The sequence below is a fragment of the Triticum dicoccoides genome, chromosome 1B (genome assembly GCF_002162155.2).
Source record: "Triticum dicoccoides isolate Atlit2015 ecotype Zavitan chromosome 1B, WEW_v2.0, whole genome shotgun sequence".
Classification (NCBI taxonomy): Eukaryota; Viridiplantae; Streptophyta; class Magnoliopsida; order Poales; family Poaceae; genus Triticum; species Triticum dicoccoides.
In genome coordinates this window covers 535,707,946-535,720,240 of record NC_041381.1, presented here as the reverse complement: position 1 = coordinate 535,720,240, position 12,295 = coordinate 535,707,946, and the positions used below count along the sequence as shown (strand labels likewise).

Below are 12,295 nucleotides of genomic sequence, written 5' to 3'. Positions count from 1 at the left end.
GCTCAAACTCGAACTTGGACGTACACAGTTGGGTGCAAGGTGGTACATGAGAGGCTGAGAGCACAGGTCGCGCGCATCAACTGCTTCATTGATTCTCTGTGCATCGTTTCACTCTAGTCGACGTATACTAATCGGCAAAGCAAATCCCATCCGTGCATGCATGCGGCGCGGTCCCGGTCCCGGCCGGGCGGGGCAAAGCGCAACCAACGCCCCCAACCCCCAGCGACTGGGAGAGGTTCTCTCCTCTCCTGTACTCGTCGTCCGCCCGGTGCCCTCCCTGTGCCGTCGCGCTTGCTTGCTTCAGTACCCTCAGATCAGACGCCCTCTTAACTCCATCCGTGCTTGCTTGGGGCCGCCTCGCCCGCCCTCGACGTCGACGGGGAGCGCCCGGAGCAACGACATTCCGCTGCCGCGTGTTACTGCACGCCACAGGCCCTCCTCATATATAGGTGCACGCGTCCGCTGGCTGCTCCTCCATTCCGCCTCCGTGTCGATAGCTACGGACGTACGCACGTGCGTGCTCGATCTCCATCGACGACCATCGCAATACGTCCGTCACAAACTCTTTAGGCTCTGGTCCTTCGTACGTGAACGTAGCAGCAACATGCTCGACGCGGCTACCAGAGCACCCGGCGGGCTGGCGCGCTCGCTCGTCGCCGCCGCCTTCGGCGCAGGTACGTGCGGCCGCACATGATGTTACATTCTTCTCTGTCTTATTTTTGCGGCATAATTAAACGATCTTATGGCGATTGATTAACCGAGGTGCATTGTGTGCAGCCGGTACGGTGATCGGTGGCATGCTCGGCCTCCTGTGGGGCTTCGTCAACCAGGACGGCCTGGTGCAGGGCGTGGTCGTCGGGGCGGTCACCGGGGCCCTCGTCTCCGTGGAGCTCGCCGACTCCCTCCTCAGGATATGGACCTGCGGCGACTGCTCCATGGACGGGCGCATCAAACGCACGGTACGCTTCGCAAGCCGCCAAGTTGGAGATTCGATCGCCATTGACCAAGATTGACAATTAATTTTTGGAGTTCATTTTGCAGCGGCTGGTGCTCCGGAGCGTGGCGGCCGGCCGCCTCCTGCGCGGCTCGGTGTTCCCGGCCATAAGCGGCGCGCTGGACAGCCAGATCGAGGCGCTGTAGCAGCACCACTCCTCCGGAGGCGACCTGTTCGAGCCGAGCTCCGGCCCGGTGACGGCCGCGCGGAGGGCCGCCATCGAGAGCCTCCCGGCGACGGTGCTCACCAAGGAGACCGCGGCCGCGGGGCAGCACACCACCTGCCCCATCTGCCTCCATGTCAGCACTCAAGCACACCCGCCTCTCTGTTCGTCCGTGAGCACAGCGCAACAATTTAACTGACGAGCTGATGTTCTTGTCCTGCTCAGGAGTTCCAGGCCGGCGAGAGCGCCAGGAGGCTGCCGGCGTGCGGCCACGTGTTCCACCTGGCGTGCATCGACAGCTGGCTCCTGTGGAAGCCCCACTGCCCCATGTGCCGCCACGCCGTCTACTAGCCTATTCCCCCGCCGCCGCTGCCGGGGAGCAAACACACGGAGGAACGACGTACGGCGGCGTTGCTGCAGATGAAGCGTAGTGGTAGTACATCGGTCTCACGAAGCAGAGGACTATGGAGTCCTCTCTCGTGACGAAAGATACATTTTCCCACGAGAAATGTGATTTTTGTGTCGTTGAACAGAAATAAATTAAAGATGCAAATGTTGAACTATACGTACCGCTCAATTTGTCGTGATGTCTCGCTCCTGGAACAGGCAGGGCAGCAGCATTCCTGGAACCAACTGTCTGTGTGTCGCTGAGAAGGCGAGAGGCGAACGAGATCACATTGATTGAGAACCTAAGTAATTAGCCGGGTTACATTACATCGCGACCAGGCGCGCGAAAATGACCACTCCAACAGCTACAGACTCACGGAATAAACTGTAGTTGGATGGTTAAGAGGAGGTGGTATCCCCAACCCATCAGAGTTTAAATTCTAGACTTTGGTGCTCATAATTTTTTGTAATTATTTTAGATCTTCTTACGATGTGTGTTCAATGGAAGAAGACGTTCCCGTCGACTATGAAAACGTATGTGACAACTTCATTAATCTTAAGATGATGTGCGAGCTCAGTCTCTCGAAAGTGCTCCCAGGGGTAGAATGTGCATGTGTATGTTCATAGGGATAAGTATATGAGTGTCTGCATCCGTACTATGTTAAAAAAGAAAAAGAAAACTATGGACTCCTTTGATTGAAACGAGGTTCATAGGATTTTTGGAGAATGAGACTGCTTAAGATTTTTTTTATGTTGGTTATTTGATTCATAGAATTAAACCCTATAGGAAATTGAATGATTTCTTTGTACTATTTCTGGTAGGATTTCTAGCATTCTACCTCCAGCCCGCTTGAAAAAACAACCCCAAAAAAGCCACTCTACTTAGTGCAGACTAATGCATAGGCCCAGACACAGTGGCGGAGCTACGGCAAGGCCGAATTGGCCGGGGCCCGCCCAGCCCATATGATTTTCCTGCAGTATGTACGTATTTTTGGCCAATGAAACACAACCCCTAGAGTAATTTCTTACAGCCGGCCCACCCAGATTTCTGGGCCAAGCTCCGCCACTGCCCAGACATACAAACAAAAACAAATAGGCTGAGGAAAAACAGCCCACAAGCAACCCGCACAATCAGCGGGGGCGATCAAACAGTTTGCACAAAATTTTCAGGCTCTTGATCGTGTAGTAAACTACTTAGATGTGACATACTTTTTTTCTCATCTAGATGAGAACAAATCCATATTCCAAATACATATCAACTACTCCCCTGTTCCTAAATATAATAGAGATTTCACTATGGTCTACATACGAAGCAAAATGAGTGAGTCTGCACTCTAAAATGCATCTACATACATCTGTATGGGGTCTATAGTGAAATCTCTACAAAGATTACATTTAGGAACGGAGGGAGTACATTTCAGTCAGCTGACTTTTTAGTTTTGGGCAGTCGATTTTGAGTGAAGGAAGGAGAAGGAATGGCCTTGCTGGAGAGAAGGAAGGGTCTCGTCATCATTATCCCATTATCTATCGTAGGGTTTAGGGTGAGGGCGGTGGTGGACGGCGGTGGTGGTGCGGTGGTGTGGCTTCGCCGGAGAAGAAAACTAGATGGGAGCGGGGCTAGAGGGATGGCGGGGGCGGCGGCAAGCCTGGCGGTGGGGGGAGGTCAAGGGAAGGGCGGGGCGGCGGAGGCTGGTGGTTCGGCCTAGGCCGGAGGGCGGCCAGTGCGTCGGGTTTGAGGTGGGAGATGACTGCAAATCCGTTGGATCAAGGTTCAACGGTTCAGATAGAATCGACTGGCCATGAAAACGATTCAGTCGACTGACGCATAGTCATTCCCTTCCAAATGCTTGATTTTGTTTCACTAATCAAACGTGATTTTGTTGGGATTTATGAACGCGAGGCGATCAAAGCGTGCCGGTGACATCGCCGCCGATCCCGGGACGTGCCGCGCATCGCATGGATCCACCGCTACAAATCAGTTAAATGTGATAACCATTCCCTTCCTTTTGCTTGCTACATAAGATTTGACTGATAATTTCCGTTGGGCGATTGGGTCACCCACGTTCCGGGCCACCATTGGGGCAGCCGCCGCCGAAAGTACACCCGGAGGGACGGCGCGCCGGCGTTCGCAAATGACGTCGTCCCGAACGGCCTTCTCGAGCAGGTGTTCCTGCGCCTGCCTTCGCCTCTCCATCTCGTCCGCGCCGCGTGCACCTGCAGGCGCTGGCGCCGCGTAATCGCGGCGGAGGGCGGGTCCTTCCTCCGCCGGTTCCGCTCGCTCCACGGCGCGTCGTCCGCCCACATTCTCGGCCACTACCGTGTCGACGAGCGCTGCTACCGCTTCGCGCGTTCGCCGGGATGTAACCCCGTCTTCGTCCCATCCTCCTCGCCGTGGCCGGACGCCGTTGCCGGGCAGAGCTTGGCGCTCGACTTCCTCCCGCAGCCCGGCAACGGCGGCTGCTGGGAGCTTGCCGACTGCCGGAGCGGCCTCCTCCTCCTCCTCGACGCGGCGCCGCCGTCACACCTCCTCCTCTTCGACGCGGCCCCACCGTCACGCCTCGTCATCTGCGATCCCCTGACGCGGCGCTACTGGCTGATCCCTCCCTCGGCGTGGTTCCACGGCTGCGACTTCCTGGGTGCCTTCCTCCTCGACGGCGAAGCCGCCGAGGCCGCAGCCCGCAGGCGCGTGCATCAGCCTGTCGAACTTCAGGGTGACGTGCGCGCTCTATCGCCACGGATACGGCATAGCCAGGGCCTGCGCATTCTCGTCCGCCTCCGGCGGCCGCTGGACCTCCGGTGCGGCGCGTAGGAGTACGGCGCTCTGCGGCCACGAGTTCTGGGGGAGCAAAGGGATCAACCGCATCTACTTCGCAGGCAACACCGGCGGGTCCGCCTACTGGAGGGTCCGCGGAGACCAGCTCATTCTTGCTCTGGACAAGGACGCCGCTGAGTTCTCCTCTTCCGTCTTGCCGGACACGGAGTACGCCGCTCTCCAGGACAAGCGCCACGCCGCGGAGTACGCGTATGAGCTGCCGTGGCCGCCTATGAAGATGCCCACGGCGCCCCAGGTTGCTACTTAGTTGTCCCTGCCGAAGTACTTTGCTCTTGATTCAGATCCTGAAATATCACGCTTAATTTCCTTTTCGTGTTTCACCTTCTTGATTTACTTTCTTGTACTTGTACTACAAGTGCGTTTATTTGGCTAGACATTCAGTGCCACACCATTTCTGATGTTGTAACTTTCGGCAACAAAATATAGATGTAACTTTAGAATAATCGGAGGCGCATAGTCGAGCTGTCGAAGATCCAGTAATTTCAATGGGGCACGATACAGAGATTTGTTAATGAGGTTGTTGGTGGCGACAACTTGGTTCGAACAGGTGATGTGCGCCCTCGCGATGCAGGCAGGGGGCGTGTCGTGGATAACCTCGAGCACTTCCTAGCTTTGGTGTTGGAGCAGGAGACGTCGGGGATGGTCGTGGATGAGGCGTGCGTTGTGGTTGAGGCTGCCGGATCGACAAGCGAGTTAACCACGGGAGGGTCACCCATGCGTGTAATACCCAACACTGAGCTCATCTCCTCCACCTTAGCGCATAATCTCTCGAGATACCACAAAACAGCTCCTTGGCAGACATGGCATCCCTCTGGTGGTAAGACAACGGGCATGTGTCATCGCCAATGGAACAGATGAATTAGCCGCCGAAGAAAAAATGGATGGTGGCCTGGCTCTGAATACCAGATGTAAGGTACCAGATATCTCTTGCCTAGATTATAGTTCTCACACACTCATGATTTGGTACAGAGATTCGATTACAGATGAATTGGGGATATTACAGAGAGGAGAGGTAGGAGAAGAGAGCCGCCGTTGCCGAGCCGTCTGTGATCCAATAGATGCTCTCGACGTTGCCTCCTCCCACGCTCTTAGAGCATCTACAACCACATACCATTAATTCGACCCCTCAAACGCCCATGGTTGCGCTCAGTCAGTGACTGGGCATGTCCATTTTGAGCCCCTATTTGTCCGTTCGCGCAGCCACAATCCTCATTTTCTTCCTCATATATCCGGTCACTTGCATGTGATTGGTGAAAATGAAGAGAGAGAAAGAGAAAGAGAAAAGGTGGTCCGGGATGTGGCCGCGTCCTAGGTGGCGGACTGATCGGGCGCGTCCAGGCGCGTCCATGAACCCTCATATCCTCCCTACATTTGAGATGGATATGAGGGTTTACGGACAGTCCGGACGTATAGGGACGATATGAAGGGTTCGGTTGGGTCACTTTTTTTTCTCCTATCTGGTCACTGACCGGACGTGCCCACAGACATATGAAAGATGGTTTGAGCCGTCCGGCTATAGATGCTCTTATCGCCTTGGTGGTTCCCGAATGGGCCAGGCCAGCCTAAGCACGTGATGGTAGGAGGGCTCCTAACAATATGACCATGTATATACTTGTATGCGCTCGTTAGTGTGATTTATATGTACTCGCTTGTTACTGTGATTATGCGTATGCTTGTTTGTCGAGCCAAAAATCTATAGGCTGGTCATAGTGGTGGTATCTTAGCTAGTATCATGCATTTGGAAATAGCAAACACGCTGATGTGGCAGAAAATTAAAGAAGAGAGAGGGTTAGAGTCACATAGATAAATACCATATCATATTAAATATTATGCTACTTTGTGTCATGCATGTCAACAAATAAGATAATCTATAATACTATTATATGATACTATGCATTATGAAGATAGTATTATACACTAGCACCATATGTACTCCCTCTGTCTAGGTGCATTTGGAATCTTAGAAGGTGCACTACAACCTAGGAGCAAAGAGATTGGGCTAGGAAAAAAATTAAATTATGGATGAAGCCAATCACATAATTTTTTCTCGGGCTGGCCATGGTGGGGGTAACATAACCGGTATCATGCAATTGGGACTAGCAAATATGCTTATGTGGCAAACAATTAAAGAAGAGAGAGAAGATTAGAGTAACATAGGTAGACATCGTTTCATGTTAAATGCTATGCTACTTTGTGTCTTACATGATACTAAATATGATCATCTATGATACTAATCTATAATACTATGCACTATGGAGGTAGTATCATACACTAGTATCATATGCATGATACTAGTATGTGATACTCCCCACTATGAGTAGCCTCAACTAAAAACGTGCTATTAATTAGAAAACCTCTTCAAGTCCCAATAGCATGCCGCAGAAATTGCATACATTGGTCCTCCAATTGATAAATGGGGTTTAAATAATATGCATGCAACTAGTACTATTTCACGCCTTAGCGTTTTGGGCTTATTTAATTTTCATTAAATGCCTAATGCACCGAGACGGAGGGAGTATGATACTAGTAGGAGGCCCGTAATGGGAGTATCATAGATACTCCCTCCATCTAAGTTTACAAGGATTGCATGTCTATATAGGACATCGAGCCAAATCACACCTGAATTGGGAGAGAAAGAGGGCGAGAGAAGCGAACGGGCGCTTCGTCAAGCGCTAGGTTGACTAAACCTGTCTCACAAGCAAAATATGATCACACCTTAGTACTTTTTGGGTGTTAATCACATCGCGATGTGAACTAGATTATTGACTCTAGTAAATTCTTTGGATGTTGGTCACATGGCGATGTGAACTATGGGTGTTAATCACATGATGATATGAACTAGATTATTGACTCTAGTGCAAGTGGGAGACTGAAGGAAATATTCCCTAGATGCAATAATAAAGTTGTTATTTTATGTTTTCTTATTCATGATAAAGGTTTATTAATGCTAGAATTGTATTGATCGGAAACCTTAATACATGTGTGAATACATAAACAAACCATGTGTCCCTAGTGAGCCTCTACTAGACTAACTCGTTGATCAAAGATGGTTAAGATTTCCTAACCATGGACATGAGTTGTCATTTGATAACGAGATCACATCATTAGGAGAATGATGTGGTGGACAAGACCCATCCATTAGCTTAGCATAATGATCATTCAAGTTTTATTGCTATTGCTTTATTCATGTCAAATACATATTCCTTCGACTATGAGATTATGCAACTCCGGGATACCGGAGGAATGCCTTGTGTGCTATTGATGCAGCTTGAACTACGTCGGTATTTCCCCAAAGAGGAAGGGATGATGCATCACAACAACGGTACGTATTTCCCTCAGTGATGATACCAAGGTTATCGAATTAGTAGGAGAACCAAGCAACCCTACGTAAATGATACCTGCACACAAAGAACAAATACTTGCAACCCGACGTGTTAAAGGGGTTGTTAATCCCTTTTGGGTAACGGTGCCAGAAATTGGCGAGTTGACGGGAGAAAGTTTTAATAAATTGATAGATGCAAATAAAAGCAAATAAAATACAGCGAGGTATTTTTGGGTTTTTGATAATATAGATCTGAAAATAAATGCGAATAAAAATAGATCTCGAAAGCAAATATAATAAAGAAGAGACCCGGGGGCCGTAGATTTCACTAGTGGCTTCTCTTGAGAAAACTAGCATACGGTGGGTAGGCAATTGATAGAACTTCAAATAATCATGACGATATCCAGGCAATGATCATTATATAGGCATCACATTCAAGATTAGTAGACTGACTCCTGCCTGCATCTACTACTACTCCACAAATCGACCGCTATCCAAGCATGCATCTAGTGTATTAAGTTCATGGACAAACAGAGTAGTGCAATAAGAACGATGATATGATGTAGACAAGATCTATTTATGTAGAAATAGATCCCATCTTGTTATACTTAATAGCAACGATACATACGTGTCGGTTTCCCTTCTGTCATTGGGATCAAGCACTGTAAGACCGAATCCATCACAAAGCACCTCTTCCCATGGCAAGAAAAATCGATCTAGTCGGCCTAAGTAAACCAAAGATTTGAAGAAGAAATATGAGGCTATAAGTAATCATGTATATAAGAGATCAAAGGACACAAATAACTTTCATGAATAAAAATATATATCTGATCATAAACACAAAGTTCATCGGATCCCAGCAAACACACTGCAAAAAGAGTACATCAAATAGATCTCCAAGAGACCATTGTATTGAGAATCAAAAGAGAGAGAGAGGAAGCCATCTAGCTACTAACTACGGACCCGTAGGTCTACAATGAACTACTCACGCATCATCGGAGAGGCACCAATGAGGAAGATGAACCCCTCCGTGATGGTGTCTAGATTGGATCTGGTGGTTCTGGAACTTGCGGCAACTGGAATTTATTTTCGTCGACCCCTAGGGTTTTTGGAATATTGGGGTATTTATAGAGCAAAGAGGAGGTGCGGGAGGCGGCCGAGGTGGGCACAACCAACCTGGACGCACCTGGGCCCCTAGGCGTGCCCTGGCGGGTTGTGCTCCCTTCGAAGCTCCCCTCGGGTACTTTCTTGGCCCAACAGGTGTCTTCTGGTCCAGAAAAAATACACAAAAAGTTTCGCTGCATTTGGACTCTGTTTGATATTGATTTTGTGCGATGTAAAAAACAAGCATAAAACAACAACTCGCACTTGGCACTATGTCAATAGGTTAGTCCCAAAAATGATATAAAGTTGCTAAAAATGATGGTAAAACATCCAAAAATGGTAGTATAACAGCATAGAACAATCAAAAATTATAGATACATTGGAGACGTATCAGCATCCCCAAGCTTAATTCCTGCTCCTCCTCGAGTAGGTAAATGATAAAAACAGAATTTTTGATGTGGAATGCTGCCTAACATCTTCATCACATATTCTTTCTTTGTAGCATGGACATTTGGACCTTTATATGATTCAAAGAAATAGTCTAGTTTTGACACGAAGACTTTAATACTCAAGCATATCAACAAGCAACCATGTCTTTCAAAATATCAACACTCAAGCAAGTTATCCCTAGCCCATTATGCTCAATCATTGATGCATTAATGAAACACACTCGTATATTAGCTGCAAGTAAAAACAAAAATTGCATAAAGTAAACAGAAAGGCCCTTCGCAGAGGGGAGTAGGGATTTGTAGAGGTGCCAGAGCTCAAAGCAAAAAAATGGAGATAAAACATTTTGGGTGGCATGCTTTTCCTGTCAACAAAAACGATCGAGTAGTTCCCAATACTTTCCATGCTAGATATATCATAGGCGGTTCCCAAATAGAAAATAAATTTATTCCTTTTTCCACCATACTTTCACTTTCCATGGCTAACCGTATCCACGGGTGCCTTCCATACCAATACTTTCCAAGGAATTTATTATTTGACAACATAAAGTAAATTCATTTTTCATTTCAGGACTGGGCATCCCTAATACCTTTGCCGTACTCTCATGCAATGACAAGTGAATAAACACTCATCTTGAGAATAACACATCTAGCATGGAAATATATCAGCCACCCCCTACCATTTCATGAGCGGTACGAGCACAGAAAAGAGAAATTATTTTGAAAATTAGAGATGGCACATACAAATTTGCTTAGGGCGGCAAAAGAATACCACATATAGGTAGGTATAGTGGACTCATGTGGCAAAAACTGGTTTAAAGGATTTTGAATGCACAAGTAGTGATCATACTTAGTGCAAATGAAGGCTAGCAAAAGATTGGGAAGCATCCAACCAAGAAACAAAAAATCTCATAAGCGAGCATTAAGCATAACTAACACCAAATAATGCACCACAAGTAGGATGTAATTTCATTGCATAACTATTGACTTTCGTGCTTGCATAGGGAATCACAAACCTTAACACCAATATTCTTACTAAAGCATAATTACTCATCAACATGACTCACATATCACTATCATCATATCTCAAAACTATTACAAAGAATCAAGTTTATTTTGTCCAATGATCTTCATGAAAGTTTTTATTATATCCCTCTTGAATATATATCACTTCGGGACTAATTTCATATGTTGCTTTTGATAGCTCAAACAAATATAAGTGAAGAACATGGGCATAAAATTTTTCTTCTCCCAAAATAATTTAAGTGAAGCAAGAGAGAATTTCCTATTTTTTTACTAAATATCAAATAAATCTAAGTGAAGCATGAGAGCATTTCTTTAAAAATAGTAAAGCACACCGTGCTCAAAAATAAATAAGTGAAGCACTAGAGCAATTCCATAGCTCGTAAAGATTTAAGTGAAGCATAGAGAGCGATTCTAACAAGTCATAGCATAATTTTGGATCCCTCAACTAGGTGTGTCCAGCAAGGACAGGTGACTTAAAACACAAAGCAGAACAAGGAAAGACTCATGTCATACAAGACTCTCCAAGCAAAACTCATAATATGACGAATAAAAATATAGTTTCAAGTAAAATACCGATGGTTGTTAGAAGAAAGAGGGGATGCCACTCGGGGACATCCCCAAGCTTAGTTGCTTGATACTTCTTGAATATTATCTTGGGGTGCCTTGGGCATCCCCAAGCTTAGCCTTTTGCTAATCCTTATTCCTTCATCCATCGCAATCTCACCCAAAACTTGAAAACTTCAATCACACAAAACTCAACAAAACCTTCGTGAGATCCGTTAGTATAAGAAAGCAAATCACTACTTTAAGTATTGTTGCAAACCCATTCATATTTTGTTATTGTATTATATCTAATGTATTTTAACTTTTCCATGGCAAAAACTCTTCAAAGGAAACCATAGAATCATCAAAACAAGCACATAACACAACAAAAACAGAATCTGTCAAAAACAGAACAGTTTGTAGTAATCAGGGAACTTCGTATACTTCTATAACTCCAAAAATTCTGAAAAACTAGGACAACGTGGGAAATTTGTATATCAATCTTGTGTAAAAAATTCAGAGCAAAAGCACATTTTTGTGAGTATGAAAATTATTTTACTGAGTGCAAAAGTTTCTGTTTTTCAACAAGATCAAATCAACTATCACCCAACATGATCCCAAAGGCTTTGCTTGGCACAAACACTAATTAAAACACACAAAACACAATCATAACAGAGGCATAATTGTGCAAACACTCAAGAACAGAAATAAAAATACATTTTTTATTCATTGGGTTGCCTCCCAACAAGCTCTTTCTTTATAGCCATTAAAATAGGCTTAAGATTTCAATGATGCTCACATGAAAGATAAGAATTGAAACACAAAGAGAGCATCATGAAACATAAGGCAAACACATTTAAGTCTAACATAATTCCTATGCATAGCATTTTATAAGCAAATAAACTATCATGGCAAGCAAAGACTAGCATATGCAAGGAAGAAGAAAGAAACAATAGCAATCTCAACATAACAAGAGGTAACTTAGTAACATGAAAATTTCTAACACAATATTTCCCTCTCTCATAATAATTACATGTGGGATCATATTCAAATTCAACAATATAACTATCACATAAAATATTCTTTTCATGATCCACATGCATGCAAAGTTGACACTCTTCCAAAATAGTGGGCTTATCATCAAATAAAGTAATGACTGTTGGGGAACATAGCATGTAATTTCAAAACATTTCCTACGCTCACGCAGGATCTATCTAGTAGATGCATAGCAACAAGAGGGGGAGAGTGTGTCTATGTACCCTCGTAGACCGAAAGCGGAAGCGTTTGTCAATCCGGTTGATGTAGTCGAACTTCTTCTCATTCCGACCGATCAAGTACAGAACGTACGACACCTCCGAGTTCTGCACACGTTCAGCTAGATGACGTCCCTCGAACTCTTGATCCAGCAGAGTGTTGAGGAAGTAGAAGAGTTCCGTCAGCACGACGGCATGGTGATGGTAATGGTGAAGTTATCTGC

At 46.1% G+C, this 12,295-nt stretch overlaps 1 protein-coding gene and 1 pseudogene across 1 annotated transcript; both read left to right on the top strand.

Moving 5' to 3' along the window:
* Positions 1-506: 506 nt before the first annotated feature.
* LOC119307940 lies at positions 507-1,720 on the top strand. The gene is made up of 4 exons (XM_037584042.1): positions 507-674; positions 778-959; positions 1,042-1,293; positions 1,383-1,720. Exons 1-3 carry the CDS (start codon positions 605-607, stop codon positions 1,138-1,140), a joined length of 351 nt encoding a protein of 116 aa, XP_037439939.1. The 5' UTR covers positions 507-604; the 3' UTR covers positions 1,141-1,293; positions 1,383-1,720.
* On the top strand, positions 1,292-4,758 carry LOC119350559 (annotated as a pseudogene).
* Positions 4,759-12,295: the final 7,537 nt, after the last annotated feature.

What these genes read in the sequence shown, in the direction of transcription:
- LOC119307940 (XM_037584042.1), top strand. Translation starts at nt 605, where the DNA reads ATGCTCGACGCGGCTACCAGAGCACCCGGCGGGCTGGCGCGCTCGCTC. An exon ending in CGCCGCCGCCTTCGGCGCAG is followed by an intron (nt 675 to 777) that starts GTACGTGCGGCC and finishes CATTGTGTGCAG; the next exon opens with CCGGTACGGTGATCGGTGGC. An exon ending in ACGGGCGCATCAAACGCACG is followed by an intron (nt 960 to 1,041) that starts GTACGCTTCGCA and finishes TTCATTTTGCAG; the next exon opens with CGGCTGGTGCTCCGGAGCGT.